Source organism: Amblyomma americanum, chromosome 7 (assembly GCF_052857255.1).
Source record: "Amblyomma americanum isolate KBUSLIRL-KWMA chromosome 7, ASM5285725v1, whole genome shotgun sequence".
NCBI lineage: Eukaryota > Metazoa > Arthropoda > Arachnida > Ixodida > Ixodidae > Amblyomma > Amblyomma americanum.
The window spans coordinates 25,572,362-25,589,327 of NC_135503.1; the positions used below are offsets into that span (position 1 = coordinate 25,572,362).

Below are 16,966 nucleotides of genomic sequence, written 5' to 3' on the forward strand. Positions count from 1 at the left end.
ACATTAGTTATAGAGCAATGTAAACTCGCTCAAACTTTACTGCCGTGCGGTCTTCCTTTCTCCCTCTTCTTTTTTCACTACTCATTTTTCTCAGAGCATCGGGAGCACTCTCTCCGTCACAAACGGTGAAATGTTGCATTTAGGGAAGAAGCCCTTCGCGCGATGTGCTCGACAGTGTAGACAAAACGACGCGAAGCCGTGCGCAGATCCTATACCTTGATCGATCACTTATCGCGGTCTCTTCTTTATCTAGTCGCGGCATGCTGCGCGTATGTTGGTTATTATTATTTTTAAAAGAAGTGATGACGGTGCGCCTTCATACAATACGATAAACATAAAGGGTGGTGAAGAGGATAGCGGTCATGATGCTCTGGCTTATAGTATAAGTGGGCGAAAGCGGATAGACGCGGGTCTTCAACGTTTGCACGAAACAGTTAGGCGAAGTTCCCCGTGCGAACTTCACCGCGTACAAGGGCGTCACTGAGCCACGCGCCGAAGAAGGGGGAAGTGCAAGGCCTCCGAGACACGAACCGAAATCCTGAGAAAGTTTCGGGCTTTCCTGTACGACTAGGCAGTGCGGAGATTAAGCTCCTTCCTACGTAGCTGGTATCGGCATCTCATTTTTTTTTTTCCTCTACACATATAAACCTTATAAGGACGCTTAGCTTCAGCGGATATGTTGTGGTACGTGTCGCCAGAGGCTGCCAGTTTTATATCCCTGGTTTTCCTCCTCGTCGAATGCTGTATCACTCAATGGTATGACACGACACACGCGAGCCCACAGTCATCTCGCAAATATTGTCGGGGCTCCCTTAATAGTAATAATACGCGTGGTTAACTGAACTGCAGACGGTCTGTTGCTTTGTCACCGATTAAGCTTAACAAAGAGCGGAAGCGCCTTTGTAGCTGTTTTGCCAGCGCTCCGTCTTGACGCTAAATGGTGCGCGCACCAGGCACGTCATAAGGTACAGCAAGACCAATCCGCATTGCGTAGCAAATGTTGTGGCCCAGATCATCAATCAAGGCCGCATTCATAGTGATTCACCAAATGAAACGATTCAAAGCGACCCTTATTATGCAGTGATCAACAAGAATTCCATTAAGCTGCATGCTCCATGAGGGCTTGTCGTATCGTTATTGCCTTTAAATTTTGCTGGAGACGCATAAATATGTAGAAATGTAAAAATTTGACTCTGAACATTAACGCCTGTTCTTTCTCGAAGGATCCGTACGTAGCACATCGTGCCCGCGATATGCCCAAAATTCGCTAGTCATAATGGCGGGTATAGCACTGAAACGACGTCCTGCAGTATTAAAGGCACGCGTTTGTTTTATTTTAGTTGATGTTGAGATTGAAGTTCTGCGCTTTGCAGTGCGGCGTTCCACGGGAATAGTGGATTGCCGTATCATATCGTGGAAACAGCATAGTAATGCATAAACACGAAGAAGTCCTTGCCTGTTATTAATCACTTAGAAACCTCGCAGAGCATATGGCTTTGCATAGGCGCAGCATTTGAGCATCGCTGGCAAGTTCTGCGATCTTGAGCATATCGAGCAACTCGATCAGGCATCTATGGAGCCTAAGCGCTGCCGCCACTATGTGGTCGTGATCACGAGTCTTCTGAATGTACCAGCACGGCTAATAGGCATCAGCTGGTACTCCAGAAGGCTGTACAATCACGTCCCGGTGCAATTCACTATTCATCACAATGCAATAAAATTGACTGGAGTTATCAGTTGATGCTTTTCAGATAAGCTTTTAAAGCCGTATACACAAGTGACTCAACAAGCTGAGCAGTTTGTCAAAAAGAATCGTAATTTCTATTTTCTTATCTGCTTTTGGCCGGCTGCAATTTCTGCACTGTTTGGCCTGCGAATTATCAGCGAGTACATCCAGTACCCGATGTCGACCGGATGGGACAAATAAGTTTGAGCTTTTCTGTGTTCGAGATGGGCCTTCACTCGACTTCACCGTGTAGTCATTTACATTGCTTGGAAATGTCGCAACTGGTATGTTATGTCCAGGTGCAGAGTATAACACGAAACTATATCATCGTTATCATCACTGATCAGGCTACATACGTTGCAGAAGGCATATGCCATTCTGGTTTAAAATGGCTTGCCATATCCCAAGCACCTTATCCCTTATACCTTTCCTTATACCAAAGGTATAAGGAAAATTACGGGCGTAATTCTTAAAGCGTGTCTTACTCAAGCGAGCTGGTTCATTACGGCGACCAATCACACAGCCGTCTTAATAAAGTTTTTGCGAATACGGTCAGAAGGCCTGCGTGTGGCACACTATGTTAAACCCGAAAATAATCTCTCATTTTTAAAGCGATAACTGAATCAGATAAATTAATCGTGGTTACGCATTCGTCGTTGTAATAGTGCACATAGTAGTGTTATAATTTCTTGTCATATCCTGTAGTAACTGAACCCCTAATGACATTACTGCTCTGTAATCACGAATCTCATCGGTGGCCAGCCGAGCAATGTTTGTATGCCTTTGATTGCGTGTTGTGCAGTTTTCGAAGTAGTCCTTATCAGAAAAAAAGAAGGAGGTAGAGGGCTTTAAAGCTATCGCTCTCACTTAAGCTTCTCAAAAACAATGTGAAAGTAAGAACTCTGTGCTCTCTCCGTCTGCGCGCGTTTCTGTTGCGTGTCGACACATTGGGGCGACTTCTATAGAACGGGCGTGGCAGTTCAGACTGGGAACCCTACCGTCCCCGCCAGTCCATAGCAGAGCACGCAAGCATTACCTGCATTCGCGTTCTTCATAATAAGGGCGGGCTCGAAATTGGGCAAACACGCTCTCGATATATATACCGTATCGAGCAGCGCATATACGCCTGCATGTACGTAAGGCGCGGTGTGACATCAAGTCACACGCACGACAGCCCCTTTCTCCTCTCTGAAGACAGTGGTATAGCTGTCGGCACATAGCCTGCTTGTGCGTACACAAAGCGCTCTTTTCGAAGGGACAGTCGCGAGCGCCCGGCGTTGGCGGAGAAACTTTCTGGCCGCACGCCACGCGGACTGGCGACTTCGAAAGCGTTATCAATAACGCATGACTCTCCGTGTTGCACGTGTGTGTGCCCTACGCAACGCCAGAGTTTTCGAAGCATTTGCTTAGTTTTTGTTCTTTTTTTTATTCTTTCGTGCTAAAGGGACAGAAATGTGGACGGGTGGCGGTATACGTCGCACGTATATATATGCCCGGGCCACGTGTATACACCGGGCACGCACCTCACAAGGGATTTCTTCGTGCGTGAATGTGCTCGAAATGTTGGGTTTCGGCTTATTGAATAAACTTCGCGTCCGGAAGACAGAGGAGCTCGCGGTTTCAGACCGGAGGCTATGTGATCGATATCGGAGGCGCTCGTGATTGAAATGGCGAACCACTGCATGGGACACGGCCGACGAAGCGACGGCACGGGACAGGTATTCGTGCACCGTGCATGACGCGAGAAGTTGGGGAGGAAAAAAAAAAAATCTATTGGTCCTTGTTTGCACATCGGAAATTCGTTCGTGATTAGAGCTTGCACGCGGCTCAGTATATGTGTGTATGGATAAAATCGATTCACGTACAGGCCTTGCGTCTGCGGGAACTGCCACCTTGCAAAGGTGCTTCGCCCTGTGCGTGCCAGCGCTCGCTGCAACCATGCGAGAGGTGCCGCATGTGTGGATGGTAGTCGAGTTTTCTTGTGTCGAGTAAAATCTCTACAGTACATGTGCACTTTCGATATCAGTATGTCAGCATATTAGTTTGTCTTCGTTTCATATATAGCAAAGGCCGGTGTTCAAAAAGCATTGATTAACGATATAGACGCCTAGAGTCGGAGCCGCCGCGGTAGTTGAGTGGTTATGGCGCTCAGCTGCTGGCCCGATTGACGCGGGTTCGATCCCGGCCGCGGCTGTCGAATTTCGATGGAGGCGAAATTCTAGAGGCCCGTGTGCTGTACGATGTCAGTGCACGTTAAAGAGCCCCATGTGGTCTAAATTTCTGGAGCCCTTCACTACGGCGTCCCTCATAGCCTGAGTCGATCGCTTTGGGACGTTAAACACCCATAAACCAAAAACCAAACCTAGTAGCCGGTTCGTGGACAGAGTGCGAAAGGTATTTAGCCAGTGCGCACCAAATTCTAGCGCGAATGTCGAACACGGCAAGTCATGTGTATATGTCGTATTTAGAGGGTGAACCACTCACGCCGCATCAGAGATGCTTCGATGTAGTGGCTGCAACAGCCACAAAATACTGGAGATATCTGACGTGTTGTTTGTGAATCTCTTCGCATATCGCAGATACGAAAGTCAAACGCAAGATTCGCTCGACAGCGTCAAGTAACGGTAGAGGCAGGCGCCGGTTCAGCACACAAAACTCTAAATGAGAGGAAGTAGAGTGGCAAAAAAAAAAATGTAATTGGCTCACCATTTCATAGCTTGCGAATTCTCCTATGTACATTCTGGAGCTGCACCACATCGCATAAGTACCACGTACAGAAATTCGCGGCGATCCTTGACGTACTACACCATATCACATATGCGCGTATCTCCAAGTTCACGTCCGTGCACACCTATAGTGCGTACAAATAATCCAGGGCCGGCCTGACGACATAAAAGCAGGACTCTTCGATACCGCTGATACGGTGGCACTTCGCGAAGGCCTGCAGGACCTTGCCGCACGCTGAAAGCACGCACACACACCGCACCAAACTCTTCTTCGACCTTCACCTCACTGCACCACGTACAAGCCGCGTTGGTCTCGGCGACACCGCGTCTTGTCCGAAGCACCCGCGCAGCCTCAAGAGCAGGACCTTGCGTTGGATCTGCTGCGGACTGTTCCGCACACGGCCGTGGACAGGAATGTGCTCAGGGGCACATGTCTGCCAGCGTGTGCGCAGGACAGTAGCACGGTACGGTGCGCTGCTGTACGGAGGGGGGGTCTGCGGATCCAGGAATCGCCGCGTGCATGCGGAGTTCTCTCCGTTCGCTGCTACTAACGTGGTGACTCCTATTTGCACTGATCGGAATCCAAAAACGCGCTGCCCACTGCGAGCGGGACCAGAGGAGTGTCGGAAACCGGAGGAGACGGACATTAATAAAACATTTCCGACGGGCCTAAACAGCCAAGGATAATGCGTGCCGCTGATCTGCTGTTCACAAGCTGCGAGCCACTGCTGCTGCTGTGCGGTATAGTAGTACAGCGCGCTGTATACGTGAATGTGTATGTGTTCCTGTTAGCGGCTTGTACGTCCTCGCGTACGTAAGTTTATTTCTCCTACTTTTTGTTGTTAATATGAACGGCTCTGGAAGTTTCTCTGGCGCAGGCCAAAGTGCTGCGCATTTTTTCCACCGTTGCCGGGCATCAGGGTCTTCAGTATAATAACTGCTTCTGCCAGGTGAAGGTCGGCAACAGACTCGACTGTCTGCATCAGGAGTAAGCTTCAGTTTCGGGGCCAAATTGAAGAATTGATCACTTCACCCGTATACCTTGAGTTTCGGGGGAGAAAGTACAGGCAAGGTCGAGAAATGTGGCACACAGCATTAAACCTGCTTATTAAAAACTAACCCGCATTAAAGACAAGAAAATCTTAAAGCGAGGTCGTTCCGTGAGGTTTCTTCACCGATTCCGTTCATCCGGAGCATATTGTTGGGCTTCTAGGGAAATTTTCGCTGGTAGCCTTACATGGAAACCACGGAAAAAATTCAACTAAATCTAACGTACCACTACTGTAAGCAGTATACTCACCACAGCACGACAAAAAGTTCAGTACCATGAGCTCAAGGACGCATGGAAGGGTGACAACCACGCATATGTTCTCAACCACAGATGAGGTTATTGTGCACTTGGTAATGTGCAGAAGCCGTAGAAGGCGGCAACAGAGTATTTCTTCAGGACCTGACTCTCGGCGATGTGAGCGAGAACAGGTGACACTGATGTGTTTCGTCTCTAGTAAAAGTTTTCACGAGAGCGGCATCTTCACTTTGAGGGCTCGGATGTGAGGTAGTGACACGAAGGTGCAAGTCAGCACACAGTGCGAGTCAGATTAAACGCGGCAAAACGCCTGAAACGCGAACAGCAAAAATCTTACTTGAGAGAGGCTGAATACAAGCGGTTCAATTTCACTTCGAAGGCGCGATTACCATTCTTTGGAAGTGTTAACGAAACCGTTCTGATCAGCAGAGAATATATTTTTGTGTTTTTGTATCGCGTTTCAGCTGCCTTGCCCACGTTGCGTTTAACGCTGCTGGTGCACAACATCACTTGCTCGTTAACGCAGGTTCTACTGGCGGCGAGTTACTGCAGACGATGATGATGATGGTGAATGACTGACAGTTGGCGGAAGTAAGCCTCCTCTGCTAGGCCAGACACACATAAGGAATGTGATCTCACCAACATCACCGTAGAGAGGACTGATTTCTTGAAATGCGGTAGAAGACAAAAAAAGAAGGTGTCAGGTAGCTGACACTGTCTGACACAGATGACGGAGATGCTCCTCTGGATAGTGGCCGTTTTACAGCCCGCGCCACCAAGCCCGCTAGTTGCGACAAGTTCCACCAGCAGCTCTTGCTCGATGATGCGATGTCACGAGGTTCGCTTGTAGCGCGAACCAATTACTCACGTCGGTATTGCAACGAAACGAACGCGCGCGTTCTCCATGTCCTCGAACAATGGCAACTGCTTTGTGCACCAAAGAATGGTATACACAACTGAGAAAAGCGATCGTGCGATCCGTCCTTGGCAGAAACCTTACAAGAAACTAATGGGAGTTGATGCATCAAAAAATGTCACGAAAAAGACACATCATAGTATGTCGGGCCGCCAAGAAACCGAAGCGCACTAAGACGCATCAGGGGACCCGCACTGCGTAACAAAGCTTTATTGACTGCTCCACGAGCAAGACGAAGTGAGACAGCCAAGCGTTTGGAACAAACTTTAATCGCTGCGAGCAGGGACGATTTTATTGAACCCAGTAGCACTCCGCCGAAGAATAAGGCGCCTGCACCGCCGTGGTCGCATCGCGACGGCGGACTGCGCGCCTGCCGGCTGCGCTGTTGAGCGGGACGGCCACGCGCCGGCGCCACCGCCGCGCAGGCGTCCCGCCCGCGGGGCCGCTGCGCGCGTGCGCAGTCCGGCCCCCGCAGAGGCGGCCCCGTGAGAGGTCCCCTCCCGCGGCCCCTCCCGCGCGGTGCGGGCGCCCCTCGGGCCGCATAGCGAAGCCAGTGCTCGGCGGAGTCAGATGTGCGCGGCGCCCGTGCGGAGGGCGGCATGGCAGCGTCGAACCCGTACATCGGCACGTCGGCAGTGTCCAGCCTGACGTCGGTGCACCTGCCGCCGAGCCAGGCCATGCAGGTGGCCGCCTCGCAGCCGACGGCGGGCTACGGCCGCGAGCCTCCCGAGATGAAGTACATGCCACCGCAGCCGCACCACCAGGGCGGGCCCAACGGCCTGTCCAGCCACCACCACCACCAGTGGGTGTCGCTGCAGACGGACGCCTCCATGTGGTCCATGGCGCCGGGCAGCATGGCGGACATCAAGCCCGCGCAGGGCGAGCTCAGCCACCACCACCTGAGCGCCGGCGGCCACCATCGGGCCGCGGCGGCGCAACACATGGGCTCGTGGCACCCCGCCGTGTCGCCGCACATGGGCGCCATGGGCGGCATGCACCCGCAGCACCACCAGCACCACCACCACCCGTACGGCGGAATGAACGGCATGCTTGGCGGCGCGGCCCACCCGGCCATGCGAGAGGTCCCTCACGCCGACCAGGTGCCCCCCCACCCGCACATGCACGGGCAGCACGACCCGCGCGCGCTGGACCACCACCACCGGCACCCCAGCGAAAGCGGAGAGGAGGAGGCGCCTAGTTCGGACGATCTGGAACAGTTCGCCAAGCAGTTCAAGCAGCGCCGTATCAAGCTCGGCTTCACGCAGGCCGACGTCGGTCTGGCCCTGGGCACCCTGTACGGGAACGTCTTCAGCCAGACGACCATCTGCCGCTTCGAGGCGCTTCAGCTCAGCTTCAAGAACATGTGCAAGCTCAAGCCTCTGCTGGCCAAGTGGCTCGAGGAGGCCGACTCGACCACCGGCTCGCCCACGTCCATCGACAAGATCGCCGCCCAGGGACGCAAGCGCAAGAAGCGCACCAGCATCGAGGTGTCGGTGAAGGGCGCCCTCGAGTCTCACTTCCACAAGCAGCCCAAGCCGTCCGCCCAGGAGATCGCCTCCCTGGCCGACAGCCTGCAGTTGGAGAAGGAAGTGGTCCGCGTCTGGTTCTGCAACCGGCGGCAGAAGGAGAAGCGGATGACGCCGCCCATCAACCAGCCGCAGGCTGGGGCACCCGGCGGACCCCCGACGCCGGACATGATGATGTGCCACGGTGGCTCTCCTGGTGACATGCACCACCACTCGCCGCCGGCAATGCACATGCAGTCGCCGCCGCCCCCCGCCGCCGCCGCCCCACGCGGCCGCGCTCCACCCGGGCCAGTCGCTGGCGGCCCACTGACCCACGCTGTACCCCTGCCTATTCAGCTGCGACGACACCTAGCCGTCGCCGGTCTGCAGGCCAGGGGTGCGCGTCAACGCCCGCCGCGTACAAAAAGTGCAATCCTCCTCCGTCGTGCTGTGCTGGTGGGGGTCGTGCACGCCGCTGTGTTTCCCGGACGGGGACGCCGCTTGTACATAGCACGGCGCGAAGGACGGCCCCGGACCGATGCGCACATGCCTCCGTGTGGTGGTGTGCGTGGTTTACGATGCGTGCTCGGCGGCTGCCCTCCCACCATGTGAGCGAACCATGATCCTTTTCCGAAACGCTGTACACGCGCAACAGCTGCTGGTGAAGAAAGGTGCCAACCAACGACTCTGCCGACGACCAAGTCGGCGCTTCGTCCGCTGCGAAGCGACGACAGCCTCCTATATACACACGCGCACACACACACATACAGAAACACGGTTCGCGTTCTCACATGTTGCGCGCTCCCCCCGACACCCACACTGAGACGGAGACAGGCATGCCCAACTAGTCCAGGTAGGCAGACATCACTTCCTCTCGCTCATTATTCCGTCGTTTTTCGCCGAGGGCGTTTTTCCCGCTGTCACCCTGACAGTTCTCCTCCCGAAGTGTAATCTGGTCGTTGCGGTGACCGAGCAGATTTGCTTTCCTTCCTCGACGTATACGTTCCTGTCTGGCGCGTTGATCATTTGTTATCTTTTTGTAACTGTGGCGGCGAAACCTCTCGTGAGAGTCTGTCGTCCTAGTTTTGCGGACATTTTTTTACGGGTTGTCCTGTCTGAAGGATGCCTCTCAGTTCCCAGTTTCTCGCAAGCGCGCTGTACGCAAATAAATGTGGACCGGTGCCTCATAATTCATTGCAGGGTCGTGTAGAAGTCTATACCACCCGATTTAATTAAATAAGGGATTTAAAATTTCAAAGCAACGAGCAAGAAAAAAAAATGAAGGTCGCGAGATTGCGGGCAGTAAAGGACTTGACGCTAAATAGCATATAGGCGTAGAATCAAGCGCATATTACAGGCGTTTGCAGTGGGGACGGCATGGGTCATAAAATTATCGCTGCCTTCGGAGGGAACCGTCACCGGTCCGCGCTTAAGCCCAGTGATCGCTGTGAGCCACTGTGGGACCCGGAGATGTCTGGAAAAGGCTCTGCGGAGATGGGACAGCCCATTCGTTCCATTGCCTGTGCCTCGGGGCAGCGTCCGTGCGGGCGGGCGGTCCACCGGTCGTCCCACACAGAATAAGGGGCGACCGTTTTGTCTTTCACAAGCGAGACGTTATATACCTCAGAAACCACTACGCCTGCTGCTCCCGTCAATGTGTAACTCCATATCTTTTTTTTTTTTTACCCTATTTTCTCTCAATCTTCCTGAGCATTCCGTTTCTGTGTTCCGAGTGCATGTGTGCGTGTGTACGATTGTCTCGCTTCTCTTTTATTTTTTATTCAGTTGCGAGTGTATTCCAGCTAGCTTGCATTTGCCCTGACTAGTTGAAAATCCATTAGCGCGCGATCGACGCTCAACAGCATTCACTCACTTTTGCGCTGATCTCTCAGCGTGGACAATTGAGAGCGTATAGTGAAATGTGAATTCCATCGGTGACAGCTGCGCTTTCTTTTTTTTTTTTTTGCTGTTGCGTCGTTCGTGTGTTTACGAGTCGCGCGCTCCAATGCAGCGCAGACTTCATAGCATGTCAAGGCGGCGGGAGCGAGAGTTATACATTATAGATGACATGACTTTAGGCAGCGGGAATCTGACCTGAAGTGTTATTAAGAAGACTCGGCAATACAAACGCAATGGCTGCATTGTACCGGGTATAGAAGTGCTTGCAAATGAGAGCTATAACTTCTATTTTGCCGTGGGGCTTTGTTAACGCAGGAGGAGCTAGCTACAATAGAAAATTAATTGGCGATCATTTGGGTGGCGCCCTTTGTACGAAAAACCGGTAGCGCGCATTTGCCGTCGCTGTTGTGCTATTTAGCATCCGCATGCTGCGACAAGACGAACGTTAAATGCTTCGTATCGGGAAAAAAAGACGAAGATAAATAGCCGACCTTTCACGTTTTATTTCCCGCACTCCAACTCTATTGTCAAAGCTTTACGATACGCGACACGAGCCACTTTCGCTTAATGTATACGTGTTTACGTTCGCTTGGGCTCATGTTGTTTCTTAGGCTTCTCTGTGCCGCTTGCCCCAGTTTTGTCGAACGGTTGTCTTCGAGGCGCATTCGCTTTTAAACTCGTTTTTTTCTCTTGTTTTCAATCTGCTTTGGGTGCGAATCGGGATGTTTATACAAAAAAGTAAGACTTGCAGAATGTTTCAGGAGGGGGGGGGGGGGGGGGGAAACTGGTGAAGGAAGAGAGTTCGGGAGTACCGAAATACTGACGAGGTGGTGGTTGCGAGTGCGCCGACAAGTGGCGATGTTGCGTTAATCAGGAAAAAAAAATGAACAAAAATTCGTGAGATGCGAGGGTGCCGCTTTAAAATGTCACCACGCGGGTCACAGGCCTTGCGCGCCGATTGCCATAATTACCGCCGCCGGCGCGTTTCGATATGGGCGCGCTCTTATGCGCTCTGGCACCAAAATGAAGCGTGCGTGATTTATGGCCTCTCAGTTTGGCTGCCGCTGCTCTTGCGAGCGTTCCGAGGATGCGAAAGTATTTCAAAATCCGGATTCCTCTCTTCGCCTGACGTGCACGCGAGGGAGCACATAACGAACCGCCGTCGGTCGCCGCGGGTGCTCTGCAGTGATGACGACAGGGCGATCCGAGCGAGATAGCTCCGCGCAGCTGAACAGAGAGGAGCGTGGCGATTGCGAAATGGCGCAACTTTTTTTTTTGTCTCTTTATTAACGCAAGCACAGATTTCTGCGCGCTGACTTTTTCTTCTTCTTGATTGGCTCACCCCCCCTCCACTTATGTTTTTTTTTTTTTTTTTCACTCATGCACTGCGGAACACGCCGCCTCTAGGCGCGTCTCTAGAGCGCGTGCTCCGTCTTCTGATGCTGTCGCGAACGGCTCAGCTGTATAACTGTGGGGGTGTCGCAGTGCAGGGCGTAAAAGCTGTAGATCGGCATAAAAAAAATAACCCAGAACGAAGAGCTGCCTGTCGCCGAACGGGGTCTGAAGCTTGGCGGCGAAACGATGTAAAACCCAAGAAAATGTTTCTGAACTTGAGTGCTCTTTCGAGAAACGCTGGAACGGCTTGCATGACGTCGGAGCTGCGCACTGTAGCAATAACAGAGCGAAAGGTCGGACCCTGTGTAATGCGCAAGGGAGTTTTATATCGCCTGCAAAGGCGAAGTAAAGCCTACAAACAGCTAGAAAAAAAAGGCAACACCGATGCTACGAAGTCGAAACAATGTAAACTTAAGTTGACGCCGCCACAGTCTCCATGGTTATTTGGAAGTATATATACACTGTCGCTGCGAAGGTGTTTTGGCGCGATATACAAACAGTTCTCGCTGCAAATATTTATTTCTCGCCAGCTATCTTAAATGGCGCAACACAGATGAGGTTCACGCGACTCGCACCTAAATTTGATGTAGAGTAGCGCCTGCCTTACGGGAACGTCGTTATGCAGGTCGCGCCATCTCCTATATTACTGTCGTTAAAATGTCGGCGCATTCCTAACGAGGCCATTGCACTTGTCCACCACGAGATTCCTCAGTCCCGAGTTGACAGATTCGCGTTTTTGAAGCGTCAGAGAGAAGCCGTGTCTTAACATACGGAAGATTAGACGGGCCTGCTTATAAACGGATGCTCACCGCATAACGCCGCGTTGTAAGCAGCTCCCAAACCACATTTTTCTGAGTGATCGCGTTTACTACCTTTGTAACGTTTCCTTAGCGTCTATTTATAATGCTGTAATTGTACCTCCCGCCGCCCGCCTTCACTAGTTGATGAAAATCAATTCCAATCGCGACAAACTACATTAAGTAATGGACCGGTGAATAAGACTCCGTGCTGTAAGTCCATTCATTTCGTAGAGCGAACGTGGTATCCAGTTTAGGCGATGAACTGGAGAACGTGCGATGGCGAAATGTGTGTGACGAATTGCGCGATTTTTAAATTTAATTGGCGCAAATCTGAATGCATTCACCCCGGGTGTCCCTGGCAGGAGGCTGGTCTGCAAGACGCATGGCTTAACCCATTCAGCACTTCCGACAGCTGTAAAGCAACGTCTCGTCGTTAAAACCGATTGACGCCCCCATTAGATTATTCTACTACTTTTTTTTCTTTGTCCCTTCGAATATATAGCAGCCTAATTTATGTAAAGCGATCAAGCTTTCCTTTTTGTCGCTGCCTGCTCCGCTTTTGTCTGTTCTCAACTGACCTTAACTTGGCACAAACAATTGATGTCAAAACCGGAGCCTGTAAGCCAAGAAAGGCTTCATTACAAAAGGGGAAACAGCGTGACAAGAAGCGTCGAAGAATAAGAAAATGTAAATTTTGTGACGCCGCAAAATAAATGACGGCTTCATTGGAAGCTGTTATTGTGCTCGCAACATGTAGCGGCCCAGCCATATCGGTTTGTTGCTGCAGATGATATCTCCGGCTGTACAGGCATGATTCGTTACGCAGGCGTACGTAGCCGTTGTGTAAGCCTTTAGCAAGTGTTACAGAGGCGCACGAGGCAACTGCTGCAAAAAAAAAAAAAAACTGAAGAGGAGGCAGAATATCGCGAGTGACATTCAGGGGAGGAAAGTGCAGCACGTCCGCTCCCGCCGCCATGATTACACTGAAATAGAAATTAAAAGAAAAATAAGCAAAAATTAGATGCAACAGTTGTGCTTTCTTTTTCGTTGCCACGTGTCACCTTTTATCAGTTTTGCTTTCCTGTGGAGAACAAGCGCCAATTTATGTCGGCAGGTGGTGTGAAAGTTTAGAGGAGGGGTTCGAGTTATGTAATGAAATACGTCCATGAATCCGCACAGAGAGTGATCCACAGAAGCTCGCTGAGCCACAATTCAGGTAATCCTTTCAGGGAAGTGGTTATACCAGTTGTTGCATTCCAAACTGCTGAGCACTCACGTGCGCGCATTATGAAAGAAAGCATCTCTCGAAGTTTTCTATTGCGTACTTATTGGTTTTTCTTCCTTTTACAACAGAAGTGATGAAGTTTTTGAGCTTGCTTCCATTTCTGCGTTATTTGCCGCTAGGTTGCGGGACGTTTTCTTTAGCTTTTGCTGGTGTATGTTCTGGTGAAGTTTCAGAATTCCCACGTGTTTTCATCTCCGTATTCTCACCCAGTCGCCTCCCATTTCGTGATTTGAATGTCCAAAGCAAGCGGCAGGAACCAAGGACCGGTTTTTCTCTTTTTTTTTCGAGGTCCTTTAATATACGTCAGATATCGAGCACGCACATATGGTTCAGTATATTGTTCGAGTACGAGATTATGTCTCCAATGGGGACGGTATACTACGCAGAAGGCCTCGTTTGCATGCAGGTCGTCTCTCTCACTGCTCAGACTGAGTCCACATCTCTTCTCAACTCACTTCACGTGGCAAAACGGCTCGCCGAAATTGCAACACCCAATCACTTTCAGGTGTAAGAATGGGGCGAGCTCAACATACGCTTACGCGGTCTGTACAGAACTCTGAATTCAGGGAAAATAACACGCTCGCACAGATTCCAGGCCTGTTCCCGCGTGCTCCACATACGGGCGGATCGCACCGCACCAAAAGTGCCGTGATTAGGAAGCGTGATTCGTTCTTCTTGTTTTAATACACTGTGTCGTCGGAAGCATTTTTCCTTTGTCTCATCAGGTGCGCTTTCATTTACGGCTCAACGATGTCCCTGAAATTTTCGGTACACATCACTGACACCCTTTCTGTGTGAACGCGAAAAATTGTGGCTGTGACGTGAACTGACGCGCACACTCCGAATCGTCCACGCGTGGGCGATGTGTTGATTCACTTAGTCGCTTCTGAATCACTGCTGGGTCCAGCGGTTGTTTTCACGTGCACAAAAAGTTAAAAAAATACAGAAAGAAAGAAAGATTCAGAAAGAACTGGTGGTGATTGGTTCAGAGATGCTTCCAGAAGTCAAGGGAGATAGTAATAACAATTATGATGGCAACAATATCAACGTGGAAACAAAGCCTTCGATCTACACTTGCAAAGGCCGAAGAAGGAAACAATATCAAACATCTGTTTGTATTTGCGTTGCCTACTAGCGCTTGTAACATTGTTAAAACCTGTTTGTTCAGTTTGCTTACGTTTGATTAATTTGTGACGCAGCCCTTGCGGTGCTGAAATCCTGGTCCTCATTTGCAGTGTTGTTGTTATAGCCCCTGTTAGCGTGGTCTTCCCTTTCTTCATTATGCTTGTCTTTCCCGCTAGGTGTCGCAACGCCACTTCTTGTAGCGCACCTCCGTAATGGCGGCACCTTCGCGCGTGCTGCACATGCCTAAGTTCTTATGATCGCTACGTTTGCGCGAAGATAACTGTCAGAACACTGGTTAGCCGAGGGCAGAAATTCTCACGACCGTTGCATCCCCAGGAAGAGTGCTTATATTGACCTTTATGGACGCGGGGTTTGCCACATTTTATCTGGCGTGTCACTTGCGTGCAGCAATTTAAAAAGAAACAGAAGAAAACATTGACGGTTATGAGTGAGCAAGTAACCTTGTTTTTGTTGTTGTAGTTATTGTCGACAGCATGTGCAGTCATGACACCATTTAACAACAGCTGCTGAGCTGTGTACAGCCGTGCAGTATGTTCAGGCTCGAAGTGGCTTTGCGACGCACAGAGGGCCCATTTGTTTATCTGTGTTGTTCTTATATCCGACTTGGGTGATTTATTTTTCTTACATGCTTCTTGCACTCCGACAATTTGCGAAAGCAGGAGGATGGCGAATGCGCACTAATTAATGTGCGATGATGTTGATTATAAAACATGGGGGAAAAGGGGGGGGGGGGGGGTAGCGGATATGACACTTTCCCCACGACGTATGGAAATTACTCTTTTGCGCAGGCAAAATTATTTGGTACTCCATCAAATTCTCTTTCATGGTAGTCTTTTTTTTCTTCCTATTGACGCCTGTAATTAGCCCCCAACGGCCAGATGGTGCTGCGACAACCGACCTATTCTTGCCTTTAGCGAATTTGTTCGGTTGCAATGACATTCCGAGTGAACATCATTTGGACGATGTGAGTCGTTCGGAGCCGTCGTGATAGATTTATTGGAAGCATCGTCTGACAAGCTACGTCACTGCGGCTGCAAATGCGCCTTAGAGCGCTTTCGAAAACTTGAGCGAAGGAGAGATGTACCAGCAGCCTGAGCAACGTGTGATTTTTGGATCCCGGTTTTTGCGCATTTATTTTTATTGTTTTTGGCTTAGCCTCGTGTGTCAGCCGGCGGTGGTTTGGCTCGAACACTTCCACCGCCCCATGAGCTACGGGTGTTCTTTATAAGCGAAAGTTAATGGCGCAGGCTGACGCTGGGTGTAAATTAGCAGCATTGTTTGACATTTCCTGACTGCGCGATGTGCACAATTCGTTGGACACTCGGCTAATGCTGCTTGTGATTGCGGCTAACGAACAATTTTTCGCTAACGATACCATAATTTGCTGTTATCTGAATCGGAACGAAAAAAAAAAGTGACTTTAGCAACAGCTTCTGCGGCTTTCCCCTAAATGTGTCAGATTGTGAGAGTTGCAATCGAACTCGCATATTTTCTGTGCTCCCTTGGTCATCTCACTGTCTTCTCGTGCTGCGTTCTATACCGTGTTATTGTATTGCCTCGCATTCCTCATGGGGCATTTTTTTTTTCCTCCAAGTGACCGTGCTGAACTTTTGTCCCTCACACGGCGCTCGTTTCGCGTTAGTTTTTTTTTGCTTTATTTCGTTGCTTTGAGACATTCCAAAGGCTTGCTTGTTTGATATTAAATCGCTGAACACGCTACTGGTGTGATCTGACTCGCATACCGCTCTGAGTGTTCGTATTGCACCACATCTTCATGTTTGATACGCCTCCTTCTTTGCTCCATGCTTTCACAACATTCCAAGACAGATATAGATGAAGTGAAGTGACGTTTGTATACAGGATAGAGAGAAGAAAAAAACAGAGAAGAGAAAGAGAGAAAGAAAAAACTATTTCCCACTCGAGCATGGCGTTGTGTTCCGTGTCTCGATCGAGTCATTGAAATTTCTTTTTGTTTTTTGCTTGTGTACATAAACCAACTGGACGTGACAGCGTGTGTGCGTTCGTGTGTGTGTGTGTGTATCTGTACATGCGGTGCGCTCTGACGCGTATGTGACGAAGACTGAAGTGACGAGCTAGTGCATATGTGTATACAGACATGTGGTGCGCGTGGGACCACGGTGGAACGCCAGCTGCGTTGTTCACCTCCCCTCGACACGCACCAAGCCGAAGACGGTGTACATAAGAAGAAAAACAAGAGACTGCGTGAGAGACTGGTCGAAATATGTATACATTATATATAGT

At 50.4% G+C, this 16,966-nt stretch overlaps 1 protein-coding gene across 1 annotated transcript; it reads left to right on the plus strand.

The window, feature by feature from the left end:
* Positions 1-7,235: 7,235 nt before the first annotated feature.
* LOC144098716 (POU domain, class 3, transcription factor 4-B-like) lies at positions 7,236-8,661 on the plus strand. Its single transcript, XM_077631547.1, is given in 2 exon segments — positions 7,236-8,446; positions 8,448-8,661. Coding segments are annotated over 2 exon segments (1,236 nt in total). The 5' UTR covers positions 7,236-7,273; the 3' UTR covers positions 8,511-8,661.
* The last annotated feature ends 8,305 nt before the right edge of the window (positions 8,662-16,966 follow it).